The following is a 27,400-nucleotide window of genomic DNA, read 5'->3' on the forward strand; positions in this document are numbered from 1 at the left end:
TTTAAAAAAAATATATATTTGGATCCCTGTATTTAGTAGCCTTACGTGTCATGTACAAGGCTAAGGTACTCGGAAAAAAAAAAGTTTTTGTTTGTCTTGGAAATGGGATGTTCGATCACTGATTTTGGTTTGTTACCTGTATGAGTCCAATCACCATTGTTGCAAAGTTCAAGAACAATGGCGCGTGATAACTACTTTTAACTACAGTGTGGATATCTGTTGAGGATATTCCATCTTTCCTGCATTCTGCTCCAAGATTATGGCGTTGTAAACTGAAAAATGGGCACTGAAATAACAGATGTTCTATGCTCTGTGAAGAAATATCATCGCATGGACAATAGTCATCATTCCTTAATTTAAACCTATATAGGTAACTTCTCATAGCTCCGTGTCCGGTAAAAATTTGGGTCGTTTCGAAGGTACTTTGGTGATGACGACGGAAGTTTGCTGCATCAGCCAGCGTTGGGTTTAGTGATTTGACCTGTAGAAGAAGCGCTGGGAATCTTCCTCTTCGGGGAGGGTTACCTTTCTTTTTTTTCCTTCAATCCGTCAGCGCTTAATCTTCTCGGGTTATCCCCGATCACTGGACTACGCAGTTTTTATCAGGTCATGGTAAATTTAATCAAAAATTATTTGTTTTTAATATTGTTGACTCTCCTTCGTGCTGCTGCGGATATCCTAACCAATCTTCTGAACACATCCTGTGGTCTTGTCCCTTTCCCCTTCTCTATGATTACCGAATGGAGCTTCTCGCTACTATCCGTGGCCCTGTTATAGGTCCTGTCGGATATACAGATCTGGTGGCTTCTAAAAAGAATTTCAAGGCTTTTAAAAAGTTTTGTAATCATTTCGGCGAATTGATCGTGTCCAATCAATTTAATCCCAGTCAGTGAAGAATTCACTTCCCTCTCTTCTCAATCCAATGAAGTACATATTATGGACTTCTGGATTTCTTTCTATAGGCTACCAGATTACAGAGAGCTCCTTCGGGCAGCTTTTCTCGTTTGACAACGAGCAAATTTTCCGTGTATGTGGGCACCGCCAAGGAGACTTATGTCCTCAGATGCGGTGTGCGGTATGTGGTGGGTAAGCTGTGTAGAAGAAGCGCGGTAATGATCCTCCCAACGCTGCTGCGTATTTTATTTTATACAGCGTTTAGCAAAGCTAAGGGGAAATTCTGAGAAGAAAGGTGCCGTTCTTTTACAAGTTGCGGCTCTTGCTCGTTCATCCGCTCTCTCATTTCCTACGATACCAGCGTGTCCTCTTATCCAGCATATTTGAATGGTTATCCCTCTTATTTTTAGATGCTTAATTTTACTCTGAATATCTACAATGAATGGATTTACCGACCGAGTATCTGTTATAGCTTGAACGCCCGAACAGCAATCTGATAATATTTTTGCAATAACCCATCTCTCTGGTGGTTTCTTTAATAACCATTCGAGAGCTTCTCGTATTGCGAGTAGTTCAGCCTGGAAAACTGAGCAGAAATTATCTACAATGTTTGATTATGTCCAAATGCTTGCAGACTGGCTGGATTTCCTCCTTAGGGAGTTGTTCATATTTAAATTTATTTCAACAGAGAGGCAAAAAGTTTTCGAGAAGGGAATATGGAAGTCTAGGCATTTACAGGGCTCATGACCTGTCATTGGCTGGTTTAAGTGGCCACTTTACACACTGTGTAACATTCACTATTCTGCCCATGTTTGAACATCCACATATCCTCAACTCTTCCATCTGTTGACTTTTGTGAAGTGAAAGAGCTGAAACCTTTATCACGTGGGTGAGATTCATCCGGCTGAACCAAATCGCCTACTAGACGTGATAAAGGTTTCAGCTCTTTCACTACACAAAAGTCAACAGATGGAAGAGTTGACGAAATGTGGATGTTCAAACATGGGCAGAATGGTGAATGTTACACAGTGTGTAAAGTGGCCACTTAAACCAGCCAATGACAGGTCATAAGCCCTGTAAATGCCTAGACTTCCATATTCTCTTCTCGAAAAAGAAATTATCTAATTTAAATGTTCTGCCTGGTAATTCTTTATCACTCTCAAAAGGAACGAATGCCGTTCCCACTTTTCCGTCGAGCAGGCTACCATCCGTCATTAACATCACATGAGATAAGGTCATTAACACCACATGCCATGCAGATGATGCCGCCATAGTGATGATGAGAACATATCCATCTCAGTTAGTAAACATCTGGATGCCTAAGAAATGTCGTATAGTACAATAAACGCGTGATTGTTGGAAACATAATTCGGATATACAAAACGTGTGTCAGACCGAATCATGGTGTATACAACAGAGGCGAGGATAGATAGAAAATAAAAATACGAAAAACCAAGTAGAAAAACTAAATAGAAAAACCAAATAACTGCTCAGAACGTCAGAGATGAAAAGAGGCAGAATCTGAAGTCAAGAAGTTAGACGGATTAATTCTATGATAAAGATATAGATTATTTTATTTATTCTCCCATAATTAAAACTACTATAAAACATTATAATCGATAGGTAAATATAGTGGTAAGCTGCGCATAATCGATTATATGGACGATTCGCCCCTGGTAAAAGCCTTATGGGCATGAAAAATCAACAACAAACCATCACGCCGTTTCTCCGTAAGGGTAGGCAGAGAGGATAAAACGCCACATCACTCTATCTTTGCATACAGATCTCGCTTCTTTTACATTCATACATCTTCTCGTGCACGCGCGCCGATTATTCCGACTTTTGGCATGTCCATCTTCAAGTATGTGTTGGATTTGGTCGTGCCATGTCTTTCTCGGTCTACCCCTATTTCTGCATCCATCAACATTCGCATTGTAAATATTCTTAGCCGTTCTTTCGCTGTCCATTCGTTCCACATGTCCGAACCAGCGCGGAGCTCGAGTCGATAATGCCTGTCTCAGCCTTACATAAGGTACGGATCTCGACATTTGTGCATCTTAACATATTACAACAGAGATGAAGAACATTTAAGAAAAGGTAATCTGGAAGTCTAGGCATCTACAGGGCTTATGACCTGTCAATGGCTGGTTTAAGTGGCCACTTTACACACTGTGTTCTTAAATGTTCTTCATCTCTGTTGTAATATGTTAATATAAACAGCTCCCCAGGGAGTTGAATCCAGTCCTTGTCTACAAAAATTAGGACAAACTCAAAATATTGTTGATTTGTGCATCTATCGTACATAGTTTTGCCACACATTCGCCTGAGAGATTGCATTTCGATAGCATTCAGCCTCCTTTCATCCCTGTTTTTCCAAGTTCATACTTCGCTCCCATACATCAGGGACGGGACCAGGACCAGGACTCCGTTGTGAACTGCCAATTTTGCCTCTTGTGACAAACATTTATTTGCCAAGGTCGATTTACGTGCACCGTTCACTCTGTTCCCGGCACTCACCCACCTTTCGATGTCTTTCTCAGTCATTCCGTCCCTAGTGAACATACTTCTCAGATACACAAATTCCTCTACTTGTTTTAGCATAACCCCACCCCATTCACAGTGATTTCACATTTAGTCATACTTTAATTTCTTTCAAAAACCATCACATTGGATTTATCGACATTCATCAGCAAATGGCTTCCCTCGCGTACATCGTAGACCTTTGTTACCGAGAATTGCAGTTCATCTTTGTCCAAATAAGATAATAATGTACAGTGACTTGTCTGGGCACGGTTCAATCCTTGACCACGCATGTGTCAACGCGTGTGTCAGCGCACGTGTCAACGTGAAAACTGAAGTTGTGATAATGAGGCCATATACGAGATTAGGATTGTACATAGTGACTAGTGACCACTTCAATAATTATATTATGACGAAATAATAAAAATGTACCGATAAAAACATTAAGACTTTGATATGTTCCGTTGAAATATAGGCGGTGTCAAAACAATAAATCTTTTTTTTAAATATTTTTTTTATTAAATTGAAAACATATTATACATAATTATATACAATATTCCCAAGGAGTTTTTTTAAAAAAAAACTCATTTAGGGACATACAGATAACAAATTTATTTACAAACGTTTTTATTTTTATTTTTATTTTTTTTATATTTAAATCTTAAAGTAGGGCACACATATCATACATATTGTTATGTGTGTTCTAATAATAACATTGAAAATATATTTAATTTATAAATTGTTTATCACATATGTCTTGACCATTATTTTTAATTTTGAACCATAATATTATTTACAAAAGCAGAAAAATTTAAATTATGATATACGAGTACTACAAATTAAAAAGGGTATGAAAAATACTTGAAAATAACAAAATAAACAGAATTCTAGGCATGGAAATAAATTCAAAATGATGTTTTCATTATGCAATCTGGGAAAGAAAATTATATATACACACTGAACTAGTACAAAATAAAATCTTTTTTTTTAATTAACAAAATATGCACACACCCAATACAAGTTAATTTTTTTTTATCAAAAACGTATTGAAATTATGTATACAAGCTAAAAAAAGTATAAAAAAAACACAAATAACATTTACATAGTATTAAAAATTACAAATACAAGCAAAAACGGTAAAATATTAAAAGATATATGTTCAAGATGCGCATTCTCTGGATAAACTAACATTATTTATTCAAAGTACTTCTGGAAAAAATAATTCTTCAATTCGCACGTCCTGTTTCTAGAAATCGGGTTGCATCTTATTTTAGAAATCGGGTTGCGAACAGAACAACCAGTGTGTAATAAAATCTAAACGCGACGTTTGTCCTCTTTTTCTTTTGTCGAGCGGAAACAAAGGGAGACGTACACATTGGTTGTCGCTGAAAATAATTATAAGAGGCACATCCGCACTTAAAGACTCCAGTCGAACCCTAATATAAGTGGCGTCATAAAAAAACCCTAACAAAAAACCAAAACACGAGTTGCATTTACTTATTAGGTCACCATAACACGATGTTATTTTACATATTTAATCACCCAAAGACGACGTTTTTTTAACACATTTAATCACCGAAAGACGATGTTTTTTTCTCTCTTAATCACCAAAACAGGAGTTTCATTTCCTTATTTAATCACCATAACACGATGTTATTTTACATATTTAAACACCTAATGACGACCATTTTTTACCGCATTTTATCACCGAAATACGATGTTTTTTTCTCTCTTAATCACCAAAACAGGAGTTTCATTTCCTTATTTTATCACCATAACACGATGTTATTTGACATATTTAAACACCTAATGACGACCATTTTTTACCGCATTTTATCACCGAAATACAATGTTTTTTTCTCTCTTATCACCAAAACGGGAGTTTCATTTCCTTATTTAATCACCATAACACGATGTTATTTTACATATTTAGTCGCTCAAAGACAACGTTTTTTACGAGTTTATTCACCAAAATACGGTGTTATTTTACATATTTAAACACCTAATGACGACCATTTTTTACCGCATTTTATCACCGAAATACAATGTTTTTTTCTCTCTTATCACCAAAACGGGAGTTTCATTTCCTTATTTAATCACCATAACACGATGTTATTTTACATATTTAGTCGCTCAAAGACAACGTTTTTTACGAGTTTATTCACCAAAATACGGTGTTATTTTACATATTTAAACACCTAATGACGACCATTTTTTACCGCATTTTATCACCGAAATACAATGTTTTTTTCTCTCTTATCACCAAAACGGGAGTTTCATTTCCTTATTTAATCACCATAACACGATGTTATTTTACATATTTAGTCGCTCAAAGACAACGTTTTTTACGAGTTTATTCACCAAAATACGGTGTTATTTTACATATTTAAACACCTAATGACGACCATTTTTTACCGCATTTTATCACCGAAATACAATGTTTTTTTCTCTCTTATCACCAAAACGGGAGTTTCATTTCCTTATTTAATCACCATAACACGATGTTATTTTACATATTTAGTCGCTCAAAGACAACGTTTTTTACGAGTTTATTCACCAAAATACGGTGTTATTTTACATATTTAAACACCTAATGACGACCATTTTTTACCGCATTTTATCACCGAAATACGATGTTTTTTTTCTGTCTAAATCACCGAAAGACGATGTTTTTTTCTCTCTTAATCACCAAAACGGGAGTTTCATTTCCTTATTTAATCACCATAACACGATGTTATTTTACATATTTAAACACCTAATGACGACCATTTTTTACCGCGTTTTATCACCGAAATACGATGTTTTTTTTCTGTCTAAATCACCAAAACGGGAGTTTCATTTCCTTATTAAATCACCATAACACGATGTTATTTTACATATTTAAACACCTAACGACGACCATTTTTTACCGCATTTTATCACCGAAATACGATGTTTTTTTCTCTCTTATCACCAAAACGGGAGTTTCATTTCCTTATTTAATCACCATAACACGATGTTATTTTACATATTTAAACACCTAATGACGACCATTTTTTACCGCGTTTTATCACCGAAATACGATGTTTTTTTTCTGTCTAAATCACCAAAACGGGAGTTTCATTTCCTTATTAAATCACCATAACACGATGTTATTTTACATATTTAAACACCTAACGACGACCATTTTTTACCGCATTTTATCACCGAAATACGATGTTTTTTTCTCTCTTATCACCAAAACGGGAGTTTCATTTCCTTATTTAATCACCATAACACGATGTTATTTTACATATTTAAACACCTAATGACGACCATTTTTTACCGCATTTTATCACCGAAATACGATGTTTTTTTTTGTCTAAATCACCGAAAGACGATGTTTTTTTCTCTCTTAATCACCAAAACAGGAGTTTCATTTCCTTATTTAATCACCATAACAAGATGTTATTTTACATATTTAAACACCTAATGACGACCATTTTTTACCGCATTTTATCACCGAAATACGATGTTTTTTTTTGTCTAAATCACCGAAAGACGATGTTTTTTTCTCTCTTAATCACCAAAACGGGAGTTTCATTTCCTTATTTAATCACCATAACACGATGTTATTTTACATATTTAAACACTTAATGACGACCATTTTTTACCGCATTTTATCACCGAAATACGATGTTTTTTTTATGTCTAAATCACCGAAAGATGATGTTTGTTGTCTCTTTTAATCACTAAAACAGGAGTTTCATTTCCTTATTTAATCACCATAACACGATGTTATTTTACATATTTAAACACCAAATGACGACCATTTTTTACCGCATTTTATCACCGAAAGACGATGTTTTTTTTCTGTCTAAATCACCGAAAGATGATGTTTTTTTCTCTCTTAATCACCAAATGGGTGTTTCATTTCCTTATTTAATCACCATAACACGATGTTATTTGACATATTTAAACACCTAACGACGACCATTTTTTACCGCATTTTATCACCGAAATACGATGTTTTTTTTCTGTCTAAATCACCGAAAGACGATGTTTTTTTTCTCTCTTAATCACCAAAACGGGAGTTTCATTTCCTTATTTGAATACCAGAAACTTAAAAGGGTGTAAGTGCCATAAATAACGAAAATGATTTTATTTAAGAAATGGATAGTATGTGCCAAGGCCAATGTCCTACAGAAGGGTATAAATGCCATTGTAGTACAAATAATATTTTATAAAAAATTCTAAAGATGGCGTTGGTTGTAAGTACCAACATCTGTTTTCCTTTAAAAGGTGTTAAGTGCCATCGCCAGTCATATGCTATTTGTATCAAAATGGTTGACAATGAACCGGTCTCTGTGAATAGTGGTGGCGTTAAAAGACGTAAAAAGGGGGAAAAAAGTGCCCAAGTGGCCCGAAAGAAGCTAAAAGATTCTGGACAAGAATATTTTACATCCAATAGAAAGTTGATTCCTGCAAAACGACCCCCAAATCAAGAGGTTTGTACATTGTTTTAAATCTTCACCGGTTGTCTCTACTAGATAAAATGTCACTCATCATGCGCTAGGGATGTGCCAACCTGTAATTTTCTGCCAACCATGACATAGTTTAAATGGAGTATTTGTATTGAATTCAATTTTTTAAATCTCCCGGTCAGAGGTATTTGGGTGAAACTTTATTTTTACTTGTTTTTAGGAGAGCAAAAAAAAGAATTTAAAAATATATTTTTTATTATAAATTCGTTTAAAGATAATTAAACCTTAATAATTATATTTTCATGGATATTTTCGTAAATATTATTATTAATGTGTAAATAACTATGTTAACGGCATATCAGAAAATAAGTTACGCCCTAATGATTGCAACCGGGAGAAATTACTATATCATTATTACACTCCACCACATTTAGTTCCTCTAGTTTAGTTTCTACTGAGTGATAGATATTGACCCTAAGTCCCTAAGATACGCCCACGGTTGCGTACCTATATTATCTATGTTGCTTTCATTCACTTCATTTTTTATTTTAGTGTATCTGCAAATGCAGCTATAACTGCAAAGAAATACCTTTCGAACAAAAGATGTCATTGTTCACGGAATTCTATGCGTTAAAAAACAATGAAAAGCAATCTTCTTTTCTGATGGGATTAATCCATTTGACAGAAATTAAAAGAAGAAGGCATGGAACCTATGAATCTCCTGCTCTAAGTAGGCGACAATGCACCGCATATTATATGCTTCCAGATGGCAAGGGAAATGTTGTCGGTGTGTGCAAAGCAACGTTCATGAACATTTTTTCCCTTTCTCCAAAAAAGATTCAAGTACTACTCGATAAAAAGAAACAAGGACATACAACCTACTTGGAATCAAGAGGAAACATCAATAAGAAAAAACGAAAATATTCAGACGAAGATGAGGATGAAATTAAACAACATGTAAATATGTTTCCCAGACTTGTAAGTCATTATGGTCGAGCGAGATCAGAGAAAGAATACTTAAGTCCAGATTTAAATATACATCGTTTGTTTAAAGCATTTAAGATATCTTTTCCGGAGTCAAAAGTCACATATAAGTTCTACTCTAAAATTTTTGGAAAGGAGTTTCCGAATTTAAAATTTGGCCAGAAACGAACTGATACATGTGCAACGTGCGACCTCTATGTTGCTAAAATAAATGCCGATCCATCTAATAAAACAATACTGAAGAATCAACTTGAATTACACCATCGAAAAGCAGAAAAAGCAACAAAACAGATGTCACTTGATATAAAAAAATCACAGATGCCGAGTAGTAATATATGCACTGCCGCCATGGACTTGCAACAAGTTTTGCTGACACCAACTTTAACTCATGGGCCCATGTACTATTCGCGACAATTATCAAATTTCAATTTGGGTGTGCATATCGAAAATACCGGTGATGGGTATATGCTTATGTGGCATGAAGCTATTACAGGAAGAGGGGGAAATGCGATAGCATCCTGCATTTACAAAATGTTTTCTAATAATTTTATAAGAAAGGAGAATCTCATCATGTGGAGTGACAATTGTAGTGGACAAAATAAAAATAAAATGATGATATTTTTATGGGCATATCTTGTGTATAAAAAAGTTTTTACATCGATAGAGCATAAATTTTTAATGAGCGGGCATTCATTCCTTAGCTGCGACAGGGACTTTGCTTTAATCGAAAAAAGGAAACGAGTAACACATTCCATTGTTCCTGCAGATCTTGTTGATATGATGAAAAATACTCGTGACAAGCAGCCTTTTAATGTTATTTCAATGACATCACATGATTTCATGGATTTTAAATTGGCTGCCGAAACATTTTTGAATACTACCACAATGCAGATATCGAAGGCTCATCGCTTGAAATTCGTAAGTGATAATCCTTTCGTTGTCAAAATGAAAGAGACCCACAACTCTATAGAGCCCTGGAAAATTGTAAGATTATTGAAGAAGAACAAAAAGTTATCGGATTTAGATAATTATTTCTTACCCATGCTGAATTGCAAGAGCAAAATAACAGAAGATAAGAAAAAAGATCTCAAAAATCTAATACCTTACTTGCACACGGAAGAACATAAACAGTTTTATAATAGAATTTTAGATATACACGATGTTGGGTGCTAAATAGTAATTATACTGAATTATAAATACCATGGGAATTTTCATCGTCGTCACATCACTATTATAGATAGATGAAACAGTGGATGTACCTATTTCTTTATTCTCACTAAGGCACTAACACCTTTATTGCTTTAGAGAGCAGGGCACTTTGGCCCTTTTAAAAGAAACTAACAACGGTACATGAGACTTTCTTTTAAATTATTTGTTTTTTTGATTTTATACTTAGTTTAATATGTCTTTTTTATATATTTTTTACTAAACTACATTAAAATATGCTCTTTTGTTGATTTGGCATAAAAATAAAATAATGTTTTCTTTGAATTATTATGTGTATTTTTAATTTCCCGTCTGCTTTCCTTTTTTGTCCATGGCACATAGAGCCTTTTAAGTTTCTGGTATTCATTTAATCACCATAACACGATGTTATTTAACATATTTAATCGCTCAAAGACGACGTTTTTTACGAGTTTATTCACTAAAATTCGGTTTTGTTTACGCATTTACTCACCGCAAGACGGTGTTTATTTACGACTTTAATCACCTGAAGAAGGTGATTATTTACCTATTTATTAAACAATTGACGGTGTTTATTTACGCATTTAATCACCTTAAGACGGTTATTATTTACGCATTTATTCACCAAAGGACGATGCTTACTGACTCTTTTAATAACAAAAACACGAGTTGCATTTACTTATTAGGTCACCATAACACGATGTTATTTTACATATTTAGTCGCTCAAAGACAACGTTTTTTACGAGTTTATTCACCAAAATACGGTGTTATTTTACATATTTAAACACCTAATGACGACCATTTTTTACCGCATTTTATCACCGAAATACGATGTTTTTTTCTCTCTTATCACCAAAACGGGAGTTTCATTTCCTTATTTAATCACCATAACACGATGTTATTTGACATATTTAAACACCTAATGACGACCATTTTTTACCGCATTTTATCACCGAAATACGATGTTTTTTTCTCTCTTATCACCAAAACGGGAGTTTCATTTCCTTATTTAATCACCATAACACGATGTTATTTTACATATTTAGTCGCTCAAAGACAACGTTTTTTACGAGTTTATTCACCAAAATACGGTGTTATTTTACATATTTAAACACCTAATGACGACCATTTTTTACCGCATTTTATCACCGAAATACGATGTTTTTTCTCTCTTATCACCAAAACGGGAGTTTCATTTCCTTATTTAATCACCATAACACGATGTTATTTTACATATTTAGTCGCTCAAAGACAACGTTTTTTACGAGTTTATTCACAAAAATTCGGTGTTATTTTACATATTTAAACACCTAATGACGACCTTTTTTTACCGCATTTTATCACCGAAATACGATGTTTTATTTCTGTCTAAATCACCGAAAGACGATGTTTTTTTCTCTCTTAATCACTAAAACGGGAGTTTCATTTCCTTATTTAATCACCATAACACGATGTTATTTTACATATTTAAACACCTAATGACGACCATTTTTTACCGCATTTTATCACCGAAATACGATGTTTTTTTTCTGTCTAAATCACCGAAAGACGATGTTTTTTTCTCTCTTAATCACCAAATTGGGAGTTTCATTCCCTTATTTTATCACCATAACACGATGTTATTTAACATATTTAAACACCTAATGACGACGTTTTTTTAACTCATTTTATCACCGAAAGACGATGTTTTTTTCTCTCTTAATCACCAAAACGGGAGTTTCATTTCCTTATTTAATCACCATAACACGATGTTATTTAACTTATTTAATCGCTCAAAGACGACGTTTTTTACGAGTATATTCACCAAAATACGGTGTTTGTTTACGCATTTACTCACCGCAAGACGGTGTTTATTTACGACTTTAATCACCTGAAGAAGGTGATTATTTACCTATTTATTTAACAATTGACGGTGTTTATTTACGCATTTAATCACCTTAAGACGGTTATTATTTACGCATTTATTCACCAAAGGACGATGCTTACTGACTCTTTTAATAACCAAAACATGAGTTGCATTTACTTATTAGGTCACCATAACACGATGTTATTTTACATATTTAGTCGCTCACAGACAACGTTTTTTACGAGTTTATTCACCAAAATACGGTGTTATTTTACATATTTAAACGCCTAGTGACGACCATTTTTTACCGCATTTTATCACCGAAATACGATGTTTTTTTTCTGTCTAAATCACCGAAAGACGATGTTTTTTTCTCTCTTAATCACCAAAACGGGAGTTTCATTTCCTTATTTAATCACCATAACACGATGTTATTTTACATATTTAAACACCTAATGACGACCATTTTTTACCGCGTTTTATCACCGAAATACGATGTTTTTTTTCTGTCTAAATCACCAAAACGGGAGTTTCATTTCCTTATTAAATCACCATAAATCGATGTTATTTTACATATTTAAACACCTAATGACGACCATTTTTACCGCATTTTATCACCGAAATACGATGTTTTTTTTATGTCTAAATCACCGAAAGATGATGTTTATTGTCTCTTTTAATCACTAAAACAGGAGTTTCATTTCCTTATTTAATCACCATAACACGATGTTATTTAACATATTTAAACACCTAATGACGACGTTTTTTTAACACATTTAATCGCCGAAAGACGATGTTTTTTTCTCTCTTAATCACCAAAACGGGAGTTTCATTTCCTTTTTTTATCACCATAACACGATGTTATTTTACATATTTAAACACCCAATGACGACCATTTTTTACCGCATTTTATCACCGAAATACGATGTTTTTTTTATGTCTAAATCACCGAAAGATGATGTTTATTGTCTCTTTTAATCACTAAAACAGGAGTTTCATTTCCTTATTTAATCACCATAACACGATGTTATTTTACATATTTAATCACCCAAAGACGACGTTTTTTAAACACATTTAATCACCGAAAGACGATGTTTTTTTCTCTCTCAATCACCAAAACAGGAGTTTCATTTCCTTATTTAATCACCATAACACGATGTTATTTTACATATTTGAACACCTAATGACGACCATTTTTTACCGCATTTTATCACCGAAATTCGATGTTTTTTTTCTGTCTAAATCACCGAAAGATGATTTTTCCTGTCTCTTTCAATCACCAAAACGGGAGTTTCATTTCCTTATTTAATCACCATGACACGATGTTATTTAACATATTTAATCGCTCAAAGACGACGTTTTTTACGAGTTTATTCACCAAAATACGTTGTTATTTGACATATTTAAACACCTAATGACGACCATTTTTTACCGCCTTTTATCACCGAAAAACGATGTTTTTTTTCTGTCTAAATCACCGAAAGACGATGTTTTTTCTCTCTTACTCACTAAAACGGGAGTTTCATTTCCTTATTTTATCACCATTACACGATGTTATTTAACATATTTAATCGCTCAAAGACGACGTTTTTTACGAGTATTTTCACCAAAATACGGTGTTTGTTTACGCATTTACTCACCGCAAGACGGTGTTTATTTACGACTTTAATCACCTGAAGAAGGTGATTATTTACCTATTTATTTAACAATAGACGGTGTTTATTTACGCATTTAATCACCTTAAGACGGTTATTATTTACGCATTTATTCACCAAAGGACGATGCTTACTGACTCTTTTAAAAACCAAAACACGAGTTGCATTAATTATTAGGTCACCATAACACGATGTTATTTTACATATTTAATCACCCAAAGACGACGTTTTTTAATCACATTTAATCACCGAAAGACGATGTTTTTTTCTCTCTTAATCACCAAAACAGGAGTTTCATTTCCTTATTTAATCACCATAACACGATGTTATTTGACATATTTGAACACCTAATGACGACCATTTTTTACCGCGTTTTATCACCGAAATACGATGTTTTTTTTCTGTCTAAATCACCAAAACGGGAGTTTCATTTCCTTATTTAATCACCATAACAAGATGTTATTTTACATATTTAAACACCTAATGACGACCATTTTTACCGCATTTTATCACCGAAATACGATGTTTTTTTATGTCTAAATCACCGAAAGATGATGTTTATTGTCTCTTTTAATCACTAAAACAGGAGTTTCATTTCCTTATTTAATCACCATAACACGATGTTATTTTACATATTTAAAAACCTAATGACGACCATTTTTTACCGCATTTTATCACCGAAATACGATGTTTTTTTTATGTCTAAATCACCAAAAGATGATGTTTATTGTCTCTTTTAATCACTAAAACAGGAGTTTCATTTCCTTATTTAATCACCATAACACGATGTTATTTTACATATTTAAACACCTAAGGACGACCATTTTTTACCGCATTTTATCACTGAAATACGATGTTTTTTCCTCTCTTATCACCAAAACGGGAGTTTCATTTCCTTATTTTATCACCATAACACGATGTTATTTGACATATTTAAACACCTAATGACGACCATTTTTTACCGCATTTTATCACCGAAATTCGATGTTTTTTTTCTGTCTAAATCACCGAAAGATGATTTTTCCTGTCTCTTTTAATCACCAAAACGGGAGTTTCATTTCCTTATTTAATCACCATAACACGATGTTATTTAACATATTTAATCGCTCAAAGACGACGTTTTTTACGAGTTTATTCACCAAAATACGGTGTTTTTTGACATATTTAAACACCTAATGACGACCATTTTTTACCGCCTTTTATCACCGAAAAACGATGTTTTTTTTCTGTCTAAATCACCGAAAGACGATGTTTTTTTCTCTCTTTCTCACTAAAACGGGAGTTTCATTTCCTTATTTTATCACCATTACACGATGTTATTTAACATATTTAATCGCTCAAAGACGACGTTTTTTACGAGTATTTTCACCAAAATACGGTGTTTGTTTACGCATTTACTCACCGCAAGACGGTGTTTATTTACGACTTTAATCACCTGAAGAAGGTGATTATTTACCTATTTATTTAACAATAGACGGTGTTTATTTACGCATTTAATCACCTTAAGACGGTTATTATTTACGCATTTATTCACCAAAGGACGATGCTTACTGACTCTTTTAAAAACCAAAACACGAGTTGCATTAATTATTAGGTCACCATAACACGATGTTATTTTACATATTTAATCACCCAAAGACGACGTTTTTTAATCACATTTAATCACCGAAAGACGATGTTTTTTTCTCTCTTAATCACCAAAACAGGAGTTTCATTTCCTTATTTAATCACCATAACACGATGTTATTTGACATATTTGAACACCTAATGACGACCATTTTTTACCGCGTTTTATCACCGAAATACGATGTTTTTTTTCTGTCTAAATCACCAAAACGGGAGTTTCATTTCCTTATTTAATCACCATAACAAGATGTTATTTTACATATTTAAACACCTAATGACGACCATTTTTTACCGCATTTTATCACCGAAATACGATGTTTTTTTTATGTCTAAATCACCGAAAGATGATGTTTATTGTCTCTTTTAATCACTAAAACAGGAGTTTCATTTCCTTATTTAATCACCATAACACGATGTTATTTTACATATTTAAACACCTAATGACGACCATTTTTTACCGCATTTTATCACCGAAATACGATGTTTTTTTTATGTCTAAATCACCGAAAGATGATGTTTATTGTCTCTTTTAATCACTAAAACAGGAGTTTCATTTCCTTATTTAATCACCATAACACGATGTTATTTTACATATTTAAACACCTAATGACGACCATTTTTTACCGCATTTTATCACTGAAATACGATGTTTTTTCCTCTCTTATCACCAAAACGGGAGTTTCATTTCCTTATTTAATCACCATAACACGATGTTATTTGACATATTTAAACACCTAATGACGACCATTTTTTACCGCATTTTATCACCGAAATTCGATGTTTTTTTTCTGTCTAAATCACCGAAAGATGATTTTTCCTGTCTATTTTAATCAACAAAACGGGAGTTTCATTTCCTTATTTAATCACCATAACACGATGTTATTTAACATATTTAATCGCTCAAAGACGACGTTTTTTACGAGTATTTTCACCAAAATACGGTGTTTGTTTACGCATTTACTCACCGCAAGACGGTGTTTATTTACGACTTTAATCACCTGAAGAAGGTGATTATTTACCTATTTATTTAACAATAGACGGTGTTTATTTACGCATTTAATCACCTTAAGACGGTTATTATTTACGCATTTATTCACCAAAGGACGATGCTTACTGACTCTTTTAAAAACCAAAACACGAGTTGCATTTACTTATTAGGTCACCATAACACGATGTTATTTTACATATTTAATCACCCAAAGACGACGTTTTTTAAACACATTTAATCACCGAAAGACGATGTTTTTTTCTCTCTTAATCACCAAAACAGGAGTTTCATTTCCTTATTTAATCACCATAACACGATGTTATTTTACATATTTGAACACCTAATGACGACCATTTTTTACCGCCTTTTATCACCGAAAAACGATGTTTTTTTTCTGTCTAAATCACCGAAAGACGATGTTTTTTTCTCTCTTACTCACTTAAACGGGAGTTTCATTTCCTTATTTTATCACCATTACACGATGTTATTTAACATATTTAATCGCTCAAAGACGACGTTTTTTACGAGTATTTTCACCAAAATACGGTGTTTGTTTACGCATTTACTCACCGCAAGACGGTGTTTATTTACGACTTTAATCACCTGAAGAAGGTGATTATTTACCTATTTATTTAACAATAGACGGTGTTTATTTACGCATTTAATCACCTTAAGACGGTTATTATTTACGCATTTATTCACCAAAGGACGATGCTTACTGACTCTTTTAAAAACCAAAACACGAGTTGCATTTACTTATTAGGTCACCATAACACGATGTTATTTTACATATTTAATCACCCAAAGACGACGTTTTTTAAACACATTTAATCACCGAAAGACGATGTTTTTTTCTCTCTTAATCACCAAAACAGGAGTTTCATTTCCTTATTTAATCACCATAACACGATGTTATTTTACATATTTGAACACCTAATGACGACCATTTTTTACCGCATTTTATCACCGAAATACGATGTTTTTTTTTCTCTCTTATCACCAAAACGGGAGTTTCATTTCCTTATTTAATCACCATAACACGATGTTATTTTACATATTAAGTTGCTCAAAGACAACGTTTTTTACGAGTTTATTCACCAAATTACGGTGTTATTTGACATATTTAAACACCTAATGACGACCTTTTTTTACCGCCTTTTATCACCGAAATACGATGTTTTTTTCTGTCTAAATCACCGAAAGACGATGTTTTTTTCTCTCTTAATCACCAAAACGGGAGTTTCATTTCCTTATTTTATCACCATAACACGATGTTATTTAACATATTTAATCGCTCAAAGACGACGTTTTTCACGAGTTTATTCACCAAAATACGGTGTTATTTGACATATTTAAACACCTAATGACGACCATTTTTTACCGCATTTTATCACCGAAATACGATGTTTTTTTTCTGTCTAAATCACCGAAAGACGATGTTTTTTTCTCTCTTAATCACCGAAACGGGAGTTTCATTTCCTTATTTTATCACCATAACACGATGTTATTTAACATATTTAATCGCTCAAAGACGACGTTTTTTACGAGTATATTCACCAAAATACGGTGTTTGTTTACGCATTTACTCACCGCAAGACAGTGTTTATTTACGACTTTAATCACCTGAAGAAGGTGATTATTTACCTATTTATTTAACAATAGACGGTGTTTATTTACGCATTTAATCACCTTAAGACGGTTATTATTTACGCATTTATTCACCAAAGGACGATGCTTACTGACTCTTTAAAAAACCAAAACACGAGTTGCATTTACTAATTAGGTCACCATAACACGATGTTATTTGACATATTTAAACACCTAATGACGAACTTTTTTTACCGCATTTAATCACCGAAATACAAAGTTTTTTCCTTTCTTAATCACCAAAACGGGAGTTTCATTTCCTTATTTAATCACCATAACACGATGTTATTTGACATATTTAATCGCTCAAAGACGACGTTTTTTTCGAGTTTATTCACCAAAATACGGTGTTTGTTTACGCATTAACTCACCGAATGACGGTGTTTATTTACGACTTAAATCACCTGAAGACGGTGATTATTTACCTATTTATTTAACAATAGACGGTGTTTATTTACGCATTTAATCACCTTAAGACGATGATTATTAACGCATTTATTCACCAAAGGACGGTGCTTACTGACTCTTTTAATAACCAAAACACGAGTTGCATTTACTTATTTGGTCACCATAACACGATGTTATTTTACATATTAAATCACCCAAAGACGACCATTTTTTACCGCATTTTATCACCGAAATACGATGTTTTTTTTCTGTCTAAATCACCAAAACGGGAGTTTCATTTCCTTGTTTAATCACCATAACACGATGTTATTTTACATATTTAAACACCTAATGACGACCATTTTTTACCGCATTTTATCACCGAAATACGATTTTTTTTTCTGTCTAAATCACCGAAAGACGATGTTTTTTTCTCTCTTAATCACCAAAACAGGAGTTTCATTTCCTTATTTAATAACCATAACACGATGTTATTTGACATATAAAAACACCTAATGACGACCTTTTTTTACCGCATTTAATCACCCAAAGACGACGTTTTTTAGCACATTAAATCACCGAAATACAATTTTTTTTTTCCCTCTTAATCACCAAAACGGGAGTTTCATTTCCTTTTTTAATCACCATAACACGATGTTATTTTACATATTTAATCGCTCAAAGACGACGTTTTTTTACTAGTTTATTCACCAAAATACGGTGTTTTGTTTACGCATTTACTCACCGCAAGACGGTGTTTATTTACGACTTTAATCACCTGAAGAAGGTGATTATTTACCTATTTATTTAACAATAGACGGTGTTTATTTACGCATTTAATCACCTTAAGACGGTTATTATTTACTCATTTATTCACTAAAGGACGATGCTTACTGACTCTTTTAAAAACCAAAACACGAGTTGCATTTACTTATTTGGTCACCATAACACGATGTTATTTTACATATTTAATCACCCAAAGACGACTTTTTTTTACACATTTAATCACCGAAAAACGATGTTTTTTTCTCTCTTAATCACCAAAACAGGAGTTTCATTTCCTTATTTAATCACCATAACACGATGTTATTTTACATATTTAAACACCTAATGGGGACCATTTTTTACCGCATTTTATCACCGAAATACGATGTTTTTTTCTGTCTAAATCACCGAACGATGATGTTATTGTCTCTTTTAATCACCAAACAGGAGTTTCATTTCCTTATTAAATCACCATAACACGATGTTATTTGACATATTTAATCGCTCTCAAAGACGACGTTTTTTAAACACATTTAATCACCGAAAGACGATGTTTTTTTCTCTCTTATCACCAAAACAGGATTTTCATTTCCTTATTAAATCACCATAACACGATGTTATTTTACATATTTAAACACCTAATGATGACCTTTTTTTACCGCATTCAATCACCGGAATACGAAGGTTTTTTTCCGTCTAAATCACCGAAAGACGATGTTTTTTTCTCTCTTAATCACCAAAACGGGAGTTTCATTTCCTTATTTAATCACCATAACACGATGTTATTTTACATATTCAAACCCCTAATGACGACCATTTTTTACCGCATTTTATCACCGAAATACGATGTTTTTTCTGTCTAAATCACCAAAACGGAGTTTCATTTCCTTATTTAATCACCATAACACGATGTATTTTACATATTTAATCACCCAAAGACGACGTTTTAAACACATTTAATCACCGAAAGACGATGTTTTTTCTCTCTTAATCACCAAAACAGGAGTTTCATTTCCTTATTTAATCACCATAACACGATGTTATTTTACATATTTGAACACCTAATGACGACCATTTTTTACCGCATTTTATCACCGAAATACGATGTTTTTTTTCTCTCTTATCACCAAAACGGGAGTTTCATTTCCTTATTTAATCACCATAACACGATGTTATTTTACATATTAAGTTGCTCAAAGACAACGTTTTTTTACGAGTTTATTCACCAAATTACGGTGTTATTTGACATATTTAACACCTAATGACGACCATTTTTTACCGCCTTTTATCACCGAAATACGATGTTTTTTCTGTCTAAATCACCGAAAGACGATGTTTTTTTCTCTCTTAATCACCAAAACGGGAGTTTCATTTCCTTATTTTATCACCATAACACGATGTTATTTAACATATTTAATCGCTCAAAGACGACGTTTTTCACGAGTTTATTCACCAAAATACGGTGTTATTTGACATATTTAAACACCTAATGACGACCATTTTTTACCGCATTTTATCACCGAAATACGATGTTTTTTTTTCTGTTTTAATCACCGAAAGACGATGTTTTTTCTCTCTTAATCACCGAAACGGGAGTTTCATTTCCTTATTTTATCACCATAACACGATGTTATTTAACATATTTAATCGCTCAAAGACGACGTTTTTTTACGAGTATATTCACCAAAATACGGTGTTTGTTTACGCATTTACTCACCGCAAGACAGTGTTTATTTACGACTTTAATCACCTGAAGAAGGTGATTATTTACCTATTTATTTAACAATAGACGGTGTTTATTTACGCATTTAATCACCTTAAGACGGTTATTATTTACGCATTTTATTCACCAAAGGACGATGCTTACTGACTCTTTAAAAAACCAAAACACGAGTTGCATTTACTAATTAGGTCACCATAACACGATGTTATTTGACATATTTAAACACCTAATGACGAACTTTTTTTACCGCATTTAATCACCGAAATACAAAGTTTTTTCCTTTCTTAATCACCAAAACGGGAGTTTCATTTCCTTATTTAATCACCATAACACGATGTTATTTGACATATTTAATCGCTCAAAGACGACGTTTTTTTCGAGTTTATTCACCAAAATACGGTGTTTGTTTACGCATTAACTCACCGAATGACGGTGTTTATTTACGACTTAAATCACCTGGAAGACGGTGATTATTTACCTATTTATTTAACAATAGACGGTGTTTATTTACGCATTTAATCACCTTAAGACGATGATTATTAACGCATTTATTCACCAAAGGACGGTGCTTACTGACTCTTTTAATAACCAAAACACGAGTTGCATTTACTTATTTGGTCACCATAACACGATGTTATTTTACATATTAAATCACCCAAAGACGACCATTTTTTACCGCATTTTATCACCGAAATACGATGTTTTTTTCTGTCTAAATCACCAAAACGGGAGTTTCATTTCCTTGTTTAATCACCATAACACGATGTTATTTTACATATTTAAACACCTAATGACGACCATTTTTACCGCATTTTATCACCGAAATACGATTTTTTTTCTGTCTAAATCACCGAAAGACGATGTTTTTTTCTCTCTTAATCACCAAAACAGGAGTTTCATTTCCTTATTTAATAACCATAACACGATGTTATTTGACATATAAAAACACCTAATGACGACCTTTTTTTACCGCATTTAATCACCCAAAGACGACGTTTTTTAGCACATTAAATCACCGAAATACAATTTTTTTTTTCCCTCTTAATCACCCAAAACGGGAGTTTCATTTCCTTTTTTAATCACCATAACACGATGTTATTTTACATATTTAATCGCTCAAAGACGACGTTTTTTACTAGTTTATTCACCAAAATACGGTGTTTGTTTACGCATTTACTCACCGCAAGACGGTGTTTATTTACGACTTTAATCACCTGAAGAAGGTGATTATTTACCTATTTATTTAACAATAGACGGTGTTTATTTACGCATTTAATCACCTTAAGACGGTTATTATTTACTCATTTATTCACTAAAGGACGATGCTTACTGACTCTTTTAAAAACCAAAACATGAGTTGCATTTACTTATTTGGTCACCATAACACGATGTTATTTTACATATTTAATCACCCAAAGACGACTTTTTTTTTACACATTTAATCACCGAAAAACGATGTTTTTTTCTCTCTTAATCACCAAACAGGAGTTTCATTTCCTTATTTAATCACCATAACACGATGTTATTTTACATATTTAAAACACCTAATGGGGACCATTTTTTTACCGCATTTTATCACCGAAATACGATGTTTTTTTCTGTCCTAAATCACCGAACGATGATGTTTATTGTCTCTTTTAATCACCAAAACAGGAGTTTCATTTCCTTATTAAATCACCATAACACGATGTTATTTGACATATTTAATCGCTCAAAGACGACGTTTTTTAAACACATTTAATCACCGAAAGACGATGTTTTTTTTCTCTCTTAATCACCAAAACAGGATTTTCATTTCCTTATTAAATCACCATAACACGATGTTATTTTACATATTTAAACACCTAATGATGACCTTTTTTTACCGCATTCAATCACCGGAATACGAAGGTTTTTTTTTTTCCGTCTAAATCACCGAAAGACGATGTTTTTTTCTCTCTTAATCACCAAAACGGGAGTTTCATTTCCTTATTTAATCACCATAACACGATGTTATTTACATATTCAAACCCCTAATGACGACCATTTTTTACCGCATTTTATCACCGAAATACGATGTTTTTTTCTGTCTAAATCACCAAAACGGGAGTTTCATTTCCTTATTTAATCACCATAACACGATGTTATTTTACATATTTAAACACCTAATGACGACCATTTTTTACCGCATTTTATCACCGAAATACGATGTTTTTTTCTGTCTAAATCACCGAAAGACGATGTTTTTTTTCTCTCTTAATCACCAAAACGGGAGTTTCATTTCCTTATTTTATCACCATAACACGATGTTATTTAACATATTTAATCGCTCAAAGACGACGTTTTTTACGAGTATATTCACCAAAATACGGTGTTTGTTTACGCATTTACTCACCGCAAGACAGTGTTATTTACGACTTTAATCACCTGAAGAAGGTGATTATTTACCTATTTATTTAACAATAGACGGTGTTTATTTACGCATTTAATCACCTTAAGACGGTTATTATTTACGCATTTATTCACCAAAGGGACGATGCTTACTGACTCTTTTAAAAACCAAAACACGAGTTGCATTTACTTATTAGGTCACCATAACACGATGTTATTTTACATATTTAATCACCCAAAGACGACGTTTTTAAACACATTTAATCACCGAAAGACGATGTTTTTTTCTCTCTTAATCACCAAAACAGGAGTTTCATTTCCTTATTTAATCACCATAACACGATGTTATTTTACATATTTGAACACCTAATGACGACCATTTTTTACCCGCATTTTATCACCGAAATACGATGTTTTTTTTTCTCTCTTATCACCAAAACGGGAGTTTCATTTCCTTATTTAATCACCATAAACGATGTTATTTTACATATTAAGTTGCTCAAAGACAACGTTTTTTACGAGTTTATTCACCAAATTACGGTGTTATTTGACATATTTAAACACCTAATGACGACCATTTTTTACCGCCTTTTATCACCGAAATACGATGTTTTTTTTCTGTCTAAATCACCACCGAAAGACGATGTTTTTTTCTCTCTTAATCACCAAAACGGGAGTTTCATTTCCTTATTTTTATCACCATAACACGATGTTATTTAACATATTTAATCGCTCAAAGACGACGTTTTTCACGAGTTTATTCACCAAAATACGGTGTTATTTGACATATTTAAACACCTAATGACGACCATTTTTTATACCGCATTTTATCTCCGAAATACGATGTTTTTTTCTCTCTTATCACCAAAACGGGAGTTTCATTTCCTTATTTTATCACCATTACACGATGTTATTTAACATATTTAATCGCTCAAAGACGACGTTTTTTACGAGTATTTTCACCAAAATACGGTGTTTGTTTACGCATTTACTCACCGCAAGACGGTGTTTATTTACGACTTTAATCACCTGAAGAAGGTGATTATTTACCTATTTATTTAACAATAGACGGTGTTTATTTACGCATTTAATCACTTAAGACGGTTATTATTTACGCATTTATTCACCAAAGGACGATGCTTACTGACTCTTTAAAACCAAAACACGAGTTGCATTTACTTATTAGGTCACCATAACACGATGTTATTTTTACATATTTAATCACCCAAAGACGACGTTTTTTAAACACATTTAATCACCGAAAGACGATGTTTTTTTCTCTCTTAATCACCAAAACAGGAGTTTCATTTCCTTATTTAATCACCATAACACGATGTTATTTTACATATTTGAACACCTAATGACGACCATTTTTTACCGCATTTTATCACCGAAATACGATGTTTTTTTTTCTCTCTTATCACCAAAACGGGAGTTTCATTTCCTTATTTAATCACCATAACACGATGTTATTTTACATATTAAGGTGCTCAAAGACAACGTTTTTTACGAGTTTATTCACCAAATTACGGTGTTATTTGACATATTTAAACACCTAATGACGACCATTTTTTACCGCCTTTTATCACCGAAATACGATGTTTTTTCTGTCTAAATCACCGAAAGACGATGTTTTTTCTCTCTTAATCACCAAAACGGGAGTTTCATTTCCCTTATTTTATCACCATACACGATGTTATTTAACATATTTAATCGCTCAAAGACGACGTTTTTCACGAGTTTATTCACCAAAAATACGGTGTTATTTGACATATTTAAACACCTAATGACGACCATTTTTTACCGCATTTTATCACCGAAATACGATGTTTTTTTTCTGTCTAAATCACCGAAAAGACGATGTTTTTTTCCTCTCTTAATCACCAAAACGGGAGTTTCATTTCCTTATTTTATCACCATAACACGATGTTATTTAACATATTTAATCGCTCAAAGACGACGTTTTTACGAGTATATTCACCAAAATACGGTGTTTGTTTACGCATTTACTCACCGCAAGACAGTGTTTATTTACGACTTTAATCACCTGAAGAAGGTGATTATTTACCTATTTATTAACAATAGACGGTGTTTATTTACGCATTTAATCACCTTAAGACGGTTATTATTTACGCATTTATTCACCAAAGGACGATGCTTACTGACTCTTTAAAAAAACAAACACGAGTTGCATTTACTATTAGGTCACCATAACACGATGTTATTTGACATATTTACCACACCTAATGACGAAACTTTTTTTTACCGCATTTAATCACCGAAATACAAAGTTTTTTCCTTTCTTAATCACCAAAACGGGAGTTTCATTTCCTTATTTAATCACCATAACACGATGTTATTGACATATTTAATCGCTCAAAGACGACGTTTTTTTCGAGTTTATTCACCAAAATACGGTGTTTGTTTACGCATTAACTCACCGAATGACGGTGTTTATTTACGACTTAAATCACCTGAAGACGGTGATTATTTACCTATTTATTTAACAATAGACGGTGTTTATTTACGCATTTAATCACCTTAAGACGATGATTATTAACGCATTTATTCACCAAAGGACGGTGCTTACTGACTCTTTTAATAACCAAAACACGAGTTGCATTTACTTATTTGGTCACCATAACACGATGTTATTTTACATATTAAATCACCCAAAGACGACCATTTTTTACCGCATTTTATCACCGAAATACGATGTTTTTTTTCTGTCTAAATCACCAAAACGGGAGTTTCATTTCCTTGTTTAATCACCATAACACGATGTTATTTTACATATTTAAACACCTAATGACGACCATTTTTTACCGCATTTTATCACCGAAATACGATTTTTTTTTCTGTCTAAATCACCGAAAGACGATGTTTTTTTCTCTCTTAATCACCAAAACAGGAGTTTCATTTCCTTATTTAATAACCATAACACGATGTTATTTGACATATAAAAACACCTAATGACGACCTTTTTTTACCGCATTTAATCACCCAAAGACGACGTTTTTTAGCACATTAAATCACCGAAATACAATTTTTTTTTTCCCTCTTAATCACCAAAACGGGAGTTTCATTTCCTTTTTTAATCACCGTTACGATGTTATTTTACATATTTAATCGCTCAAAGACGACGTTTTTTACTAGTTTATTCACCAAAATACGGTGTTTGTTTACGCATTTACTCACCGCAAGACGGTGTTTATTTACGACTTTAATCACCTGAAGAAGGTGATTATTTACCTATTTATTTAACAATAGACGGTGTTTATTTACGCATTTAATCACCTTAAGACGGTTATTATTTACTCATTTATTCACTAAAGGACGATGCTTACTGACTCTTTTAAAAACCAAAACACGAGTTGCATTTACTTATTTGGTCACCATAACACGATGTTATTTTACATATTTAATCACCCAAAGACGACTTTTTTTTTACACATTTAATCACCGAAAAACGATGTTTTTTTCTCTCTTAATCACCAAAACAGGAGTTTCATTTCCTTATTTAATCACCATAACACGATGTTATTTTACATATTTAAACACCTAATGGGGACCATTTTTTACCGCATTTTATCACCGAAATACGATGTTTTTTTCTGTCTAAATCACCGAACGATGATGTTTATTGTCTCTTTTAATCACCAAAACAGGAGTTTCATTTCCTTATTAAATCACCATAACACGATGTTATTTGACATATTTAATCGCTCAAAGACGACGTTTTTTAAACACATTTAATCACCGAAAGACGATGTTTTTTTCTCTCTTAATCACCAAAACAGGATTTTCATTTCCTTATTAAATCACCATAACACAATGTTATTTTACATATTTAAACACCTAATGATGACCTTTTTTTACCGCATTCAATCACCGGAATACGAAGGTTTTTTTCCGTCTAAATCACCGAAAGACGATGTTTTTTTCTCTCTTAATCACCAAAACGGGAGTTTCATTTCCTTATTTAATCACCATAACACGATGTTATTTTACATATTCAAACCCCTAATGACGACCATTTTTTACCGCATTTTATCACCGAAATACGATGTTTTTTTTCTGTCTAAATCACCAAAACGGGAGTTTCATTTCCTTATTTAATCACCATAACACGATGTTATTTTACATATTTAAACACCTAATGACGACCATTTTTTACCGCATTTTATCACCGAAATACGATGTTTTTTTTCTGTCTAAATCACCGAAAGACGATGTTTTTTTCTCTCTTAATCACCAAAACGGGAGTTTCATTTCCTTATTTTATCACCATAACACGATGTTATTTAACATATTTAATCGCTCAAAGACGACGTTTTTTACGAGTATATTCACCAAAATACGGTGTT

The 27,400-nt window shown here is 32.8% G+C and overlaps 1 protein-coding gene across 1 annotated transcript; it reads left to right on the plus strand.

Moving 5' to 3' along the window:
* The first annotated feature begins 7,493 nt into the window (after window positions 1-7,493).
* LOC148270832 (uncharacterized) lies at window positions 7,494-10,147 on the plus strand. The gene is made up of 2 exons (XM_088242157.1): window positions 7,494-7,880; window positions 8,409-10,147. Exons 1-2 carry the CDS (start codon window positions 7,632-7,634, stop codon window positions 10,011-10,013), a joined length of 1,854 nt encoding a protein of 617 aa, XP_088098283.1. The 5' UTR covers window positions 7,494-7,631; the 3' UTR covers window positions 10,014-10,147.
* Window positions 10,148-27,400: the final 17,253 nt, after the last annotated feature.

The sequence above is a fragment of the Micrasema longulum genome, unplaced genomic scaffold (assembly GCF_059751315.1).
Source record: "Micrasema longulum isolate JH-2025_06_02 unplaced genomic scaffold, ASM5975131v1 h1tg003356l, whole genome shotgun sequence".
NCBI classification, from domain to species: Eukaryota; Metazoa; Arthropoda; class Insecta; order Trichoptera; family Brachycentridae; genus Micrasema; species Micrasema longulum.